General features: G+C 32.7%; 1 protein-coding gene across 1 annotated transcript; it reads right to left on the minus strand.

The window, feature by feature from the left end:
- Window positions 1–125: 125 nt before the first annotated feature.
- On the minus strand, window positions 126–5579 carry LOC105562364 (major facilitator superfamily domain-containing protein 8). The gene is made up of 10 exons (XM_012013153.1): window positions 5125–5579; window positions 3720–3812; window positions 3376–3523; window positions 3053–3296; window positions 2891–2979; window positions 2488–2707; window positions 2194–2293; window positions 1854–1988; window positions 1589–1698; window positions 126–1484 (listed from the first exon to the last, which is right to left on the minus strand). The coding sequence occupies exons 2-10, from the start codon at window positions 3749–3751 to the stop codon at window positions 1003–1005; spliced, it is 1560 nt and encodes a 519-aa protein (XP_011868543.1). The 5' UTR covers window positions 3752–3812; window positions 5125–5579; the 3' UTR covers window positions 126–1002.
- Window positions 5580–6628: the final 1049 nt, after the last annotated feature.

Here is a 6628-nt window from a genome sequence, read left to right on the forward strand (position 1 = left end):
TGTTACAATAATCTAATAAACATTCCAACGTCTAAATGTAACTTGAGCGAAAATGTTATTGCACTAATTACAAGTACTTTAAAAAAGAATCAATTAGTCAATAAGTCTTGGATAATCTTATATAGTACATGAACCAATTTTATATCGCATATTTGCTGTCGTCTAACGCATTTGTATATAATATTACTCTCCCAGTTTGGAAAAGACAATGGCATTCCTATAAGCTATTCTATTATAAATTTGTACGTTGCTTAAATTCTTATACATAATCATAGCATTAATTTGATCTTTGAACAATGATAGACGCAACTGTAAAATTTATAAAAGAGCAACAAGTGTATAAAAAAATATACATAAAATATGGAAGATTAAAGAAATTTACTTCTTGTGCAATTTCCTGACATTTTATAATTAACAAAAGTGCTTGTAGAGAACTGAAGTTGAATATATAAAACTCACAATTTGTACAAGAGTTACTTATCCATATGTACTATTCTTCCTAAAAAAATATATCAATAGCACTAATAATAAATGTATAACATTTAAGAGAGTTGTAACTTCTCTTCAAACAGAAATACTGGAAGAACATTTAATATCATATTATAATTATAATGAATACAAAATAAGTCAATTCGAATTTATATAAAAAAATCTAAAATTTCAACAAATTATTATACCACTAGAAAGTTTTGAGCGCTTTTGAGCGAAAGACTATGAATGTTTTCTCAATTATCACGATTATTGTTATATATTTTGAACTATTCCGAGAAAGGCACGTACCCATTTCATTCTTAATCATATTTAGCAAAAGTAACTTTGTATCCGTATATTTAAAGAATGTAATAGTAATTCGTTTGCATTCGTAAAAAATATATAGATTAATTTGCATCGATCTTTATGTACAAATTATTGCACCAGTTGCATACTGCATGAAAAAGTAAATTTTCTTTGCCAACTTACAAGCTGTTCATTATCACAATCGCGCTCTAATGTTACATTAAACTATGTAGTTTCACGCGATGCTTGATTATTATCAGCTTTTAAGTGAACTAAAGGAATTTCAACATCCTTTCCTTGCCTGTTTGACGCTTCATTGTTCTTCTTTAACTCTGGCGCAACCAAACGCTTATTTACAAATTGTAACCACAACATGGAAATAAGTAGCATTACGCCAGTGATGCCGAAAGTGTGATATGTCCCTAAGCGTGTATAAATGAAGCCTACAAATACCGGGCCTAAAACGCGAGACGCACAACCTGCACCTGTCATTAAACCCATCCATACGCCTTGCGGACGCGGGCCGAGAATTTTGCTAAATATAGTTTGTATCAAAGTAACCCCTATAGGATAACCTATGGATGTAAAGGCGTAACCAATGATAAATTGAACAATCGTCATTTGTGGTGTGTATATGCACCATTCCTGAGTAACGGGGCATCCTACGATTTCCGTTCCATTGGCATCTTCCGTCATATTATTGTACGCTACAAAATATTGAAGCACACTCGTTACAAAATTATCATTATCAACATACGTAAACAATACGTAAAATTACGCCAAATGTAAAATCTACGGAGCAGATACTTACGTCCAAAATCTGCAATTATAGGTGGCTCCGGACCCCATGGAATACATAGTACTCGTCCAATCACCATAAAGAAGAATCCACCCCATAGCATTACTTTACGTTCTGCAAATCTATAAAGAAAGATTGCAAAATATTGTCATTGATACGTGAGAGTGAAAGATATTATTTATCTACAGTTACAAATATCATCAAAGCAATAATATAATATCTTACTATAAAAGTATTGATTATTTGTCTGGAAGAAATTGATATTTCTTATAATTACCTCTTGCAAAGTGGTCCTATCGTGATAAATGTAATACAGGCTATCACAGCTCCAAAGCTCATTAGTATTCCCATATAATATAGTGCCTCCTTTTTAGTCCAAGCAAATTGATCCATGGTAAGAGAAGTACCAAGACTGCATAAAAAATTTATTTACCGGTTAAACATTTTTGCTTGACAAACCAAGATTTCAGTCCATGGTCTTAACATTATTTTCTAGTAGATTTAATTAGTTGATTTAAGTTTGATATCATTTAATTATTGTAGTGACTCATTAGTCAAATGATCCATTTGATTATCAATTATAAATATCCTTATAAACAGAAAATCAATGCACTTACGTCTCAAGAAGAACAAAATTAAAAACTAAAACGAAGAATGCACAAATTAAAGTCCACGAAGCTAAATAGTCTGGTTTAATAGCTTTCCATGCTTCTTTTTCTGCAAATGCAATCAACTCTATCATAAACGTACAAAAACCGACAAAGAATTGGCAATAAAATAATGAAAAATATTTAGAAAAAGTATTTAATACAAAAATGAAATAAAATTAACTCATTATCATTATACATATATTATAATGCTTTAAATTAAATCAAATTTAAAGATAAATATAATATAAATTTATTACATACCTGTAGTTTTACCCTCATTATGCATAGCTTCTTTTATGGCAATTTTATGTTCCTTAAAGTTCCATGGCAATAAAAAGATGAAATTAAAAATTCCCAATATTACGTTAATCCAACCAGCTGCTGTGTACATGTTTAAAGGTAGCATCATAAATGTTACGCCATGGTCTCCAAGAGGTGTTACAGCAGCTTGCAGCCCAGGACCTATCACAAATCCTAGGACCTACAAAGTACATTGTTTCGCTATCACATGTATTCAATCAAATTTAATTACTTGGTTTGTTGAATAAGATAAATTTTTTGTAAAAGATTGTAAAATTATTTCAAAATCAGTAGCAAAAAGATTATAATTTATTTATATATTATTTACACATTTTAATATAAAAAAACAGCGAAAGAAAATTACCTGTGCCAGGGATACCATAGAAACTGCTTGTGTGCGTTCTGAAAGTTTTGTAGCTGCAGATAGATAAGATCTTGCTACAGCAATATTGGCTGCAAAAAATTATTTTAAAAGCGAAATATCTTCAAATACTAATACGACATAAAAATGGGGGGGAAAACCTACCAGAACTAACACCAACGAAGAATCTGGCGGTGAGCATGTAATTTTTTTTATCGCCAGGTATCACCTCAAGAACACTGTAAGCTGCTGATGCAATAATGAACAATGCTGAAGTTACTAAAAGTGGCAATCTTACTGACCCTCTTTTATTACCCCACCAACCCACTAGAGGTGAAAACAACATTTGTCCAAGTGGATTGGCTGCCACTACGTAACCCATGAATACTTTTCCTGCAGTAGGATCCAACTAAAAAAATATATATACACATATAATTATAATCTTTGTAACTTTATCAATACATATATTGTACGCTTGTGCTATATACCTTGCCTAAGTATGGCCAAACCCCAGTAAGTATAATACTGAAGCCAAGAGACATCAAGAACATAGTAAAATAAATCATGTAGATGCTCCGCCATCGTTCTTTTCTTTCAAGCACAGTCTCTAAATCGTCAATAGGACGTTCAGTTTGTCTAGAAAGTTTCATTATTTTAAAATTACATAATTAATTTTTAAAAGTGTGAGTAACCCAAGACAAATATCTAGTTAATAAAATTACTCTGACACACTTTTCTTAATAATATAATTAGCACCATTTTACTGAACAATACTTTATTTGTAACAATAATGTCTCTAATAATAATCAATAAAGAATTGAGTATAATTTACCTTCTATTAAAAAATTTCCTACAACGATCCATTAAAGAATTGTTTTGTACTATCTCCTATATTTAAAGGATTGGACATGGACAAAGCACCAATCTATTAAGCAAAAAATGTGTAATTCACATTAAAATTGTATTATACATAGTTCTTTCTAATGAAATGCTAAGGTACATCTAATTGTAAGTCTCTGCATTTATCTTGAGTTGTGATTAATATAATAACAATAATAATGTATACAAATATATAACGTATAATAAAAATTATTAAACATCAGGATGTAATGTAGATAATAAAATATCAAGATATTTGTACATCTTAAAAATACAAACTGTTTCTATATAAATAGCTGAATAAAAAAACCGTGGCCAAAATTACTAGAGAGAACCAAATGAAGAAAAACCCATTGTTTTAATGTTGATGTTAATTTGAGTTTTCAATTCAATTGATGATGTATACTAGAGTGCCTCTACGCAATGGTAGACATTGCAGCACTTACTGATAAGAGATAACGAATTGTCGGCTGCTGACAGATTTAAGCTTTCAAAGTACAGATATCTCTTTGAGAAAAAAACACAAAATAAATATTGCAGTTGTATGTAAATAATGTATGTAAAGAATATATAAATAATTCTATAGAATATATGCTAATAATTACAAAATGTCCTAAATTATAAATAAATGTAAACATTAAAAATTAAAAGATTTCACTAAGTTAATAAATTTTATTAAAAAATCTCTCAAATATTATTTAAATCAAACTCTTCATACCATATTTCTGGGGTTCAATTTAAATGTTTTTAAAATAATAAGCTGCGTCCAATAGTGTTTTATTTCAACATTTCAAACATCACACAAATATTTAAAATATTCTTAATTTCGTACATTTATTCAATACAATTTATATACCTTTTTTAATCAGATAGTTTTTACCATATTTTTATGTTGAAGAATTTACATATAAACGAACTGGATCTTATCAGACATTGTTTCTGCATGAATCTTATCTAATTATGTAAATTACATACTATGGAAATTAATAGGATAAAGCTACAAGACAACCTGTAATTACATATCTGCTATTGCATATGTATTTTTGTGTGCATACATTAAAAATGATACTCTCGCATTATAGACACGAATGCAAAGCGCACACTACATATAATTTACACAATCAGCAAAAAGATGCACAACAAAAAGAAAACGTATAATTTTATCGATACAAAACACTAAGGAAGAATTAAGTAAAATAGAGCACAGATTTGAAAAATTACTATTCAAAGGTTCAGTGAGAAATGACTGTATGAAAGCGTAAATATTTAAAAAATCTACAGTCAAACATTTTGTTTGCAATAGACACGTTCGGAGTTGTCCATAAATATTACATCGTCTTCTAATTTTATCTACTTACGAAATGCTTCCGTCTTTGTTCTAACATATGTGTTTCATCTATTAATAATTCCGGATATTGCAGGCGTTCAAGCACTTTTGTCACTGTACATTGTACCCTTCATCATCGTTCCGCCCACGTCGAGGATTCCTGTAGCAGTGTAACGAGTCTCGCGTTTTACCGAGGCGATCTTCTGTCAAAAAAAAAAAAATCCCGCGAGACCAACTTCTTTCTCTCTATCTCTTTCACGCGAGACCGTTTTTCTTGGCCATGCTCAGCCAACGAGCCGTAAATCACGCTCTTTCATTATTCAATTCAGCTCGATCCGACGATAAGCGATTTGCTGACTCGGCAAAATAAAAGAAAACACGTGCGACATTCAACAGCTGATTGTGAGGGTGGCGTCACATGGAGCGTAAAGGCTGGTTCATGCAAGGCCGTAACCGTTAACCTTACCTCGGGATCGGTAAAAATTAACCAATTGCAGTCAACTATCTCTTCACTTTTAACGGCGATTGGACAATTTTTATCGATTCCAACATAACCTAACGGTTACGGCCAATCACAGAACCATTTCGATGGAATTATTTAAACAGTTCTGTCAGAACGACTCTGTGATTGGCGATACGCAGGTTACGCTTATGCAAATCACGCTCCATGTGACACCGCCTTAAAGGCCAATGTTTACAATGACTACTTTTCCACCGAGGGTCAAAGTCGGGCTAGAGTCGGGTCAGAATCGGGTTGGGGTGAGCGTTTTTGCGGTGGAAACACCAAACCGGGTCAGAATCGGGTTGGGGTTTGGTGTTTCCACCGCAAAATCGCTCACCCCAACCCGATTCTGACCCGACTCTAGCCCGACTCTGACCCTCGGTGGAAACGTAGTCATATTGATTTACATAACATGTTCATTGGTCCAGATGGTCTTGTGCTATGCATATGCAACTATGCAATTTTGTGTGCGATGGCCCTAAAGCGGGAAGCACACACTTGCATAAAGGCATAATGCAGAAGCATAAGAACACGAACCAATCAGAGTCTTTCATTTCTCTCTCCACAATAAAATTGAATATTCTGATTGGTTCGTTTTCTTATGCTTCTGCATTATGCCTTTATGCAAGAGTGTGTGCTTCCCGCTTTATAGGGCCATCGCACACAAAATTGCATAGCTGCATGTGCATAGCATGAAAACCGTTTGAACCAATGAACATCGAACATTGAGTCGCCATATTGATTTACATAACGCGCTCATTGGTCCAGACGTTCTTGTGCTATGCATATGCAACTATGCAATTTTGTGTGCGATGGCCCATATACGGCATATACTGTGCACACACTTTTGCATAAGTGCATAAGCATATGCATAACAAATTTGATTGGTCTATAAGCAAATGCACAAGGAAATGGACCAATCAAATTCGTTATGCATGCTTGTGCACTTATGCAAAAGTGTGTGCTCCCCGCTTGATGCAATTTAATGCATGCGCATAAGTCCCAGTCTACAATAGAGATTTAAGCCCTAAGC

This window comes from Vollenhovia emeryi, unplaced genomic scaffold, assembly GCF_000949405.1.
Source record: "Vollenhovia emeryi isolate VEMERY1.0 unplaced genomic scaffold, V.emery_V1.0 DF939190.1, whole genome shotgun sequence".
Lineage (NCBI taxonomy): Eukaryota > Metazoa > Arthropoda > Insecta > Hymenoptera > Formicidae > Vollenhovia > Vollenhovia emeryi.

What these genes read in the sequence shown, in the direction of transcription:
- LOC105562364 (XM_012013153.1), bottom strand. Translation starts at nt 3,751, where the DNA reads ATGGATCGTTGTAGGAAATTTTTTAATAGAAG. An exon ending in AGGAAATTTTTTAATAGAAG is followed by an intron (nt 3,524 to 3,719) that starts GTAAATTATACT and finishes GAAACTTTCTAG; the next exon opens with ACAAACTGAACGTCCTATTG. An exon ending in AATTTTGTTCTTCTTGAGAC is followed by an intron (nt 1,989 to 2,193) that starts GTAAGTGCATTG and finishes TTTTTTATGCAG; the next exon opens with TCTTGGTACTTCTCTTACCA.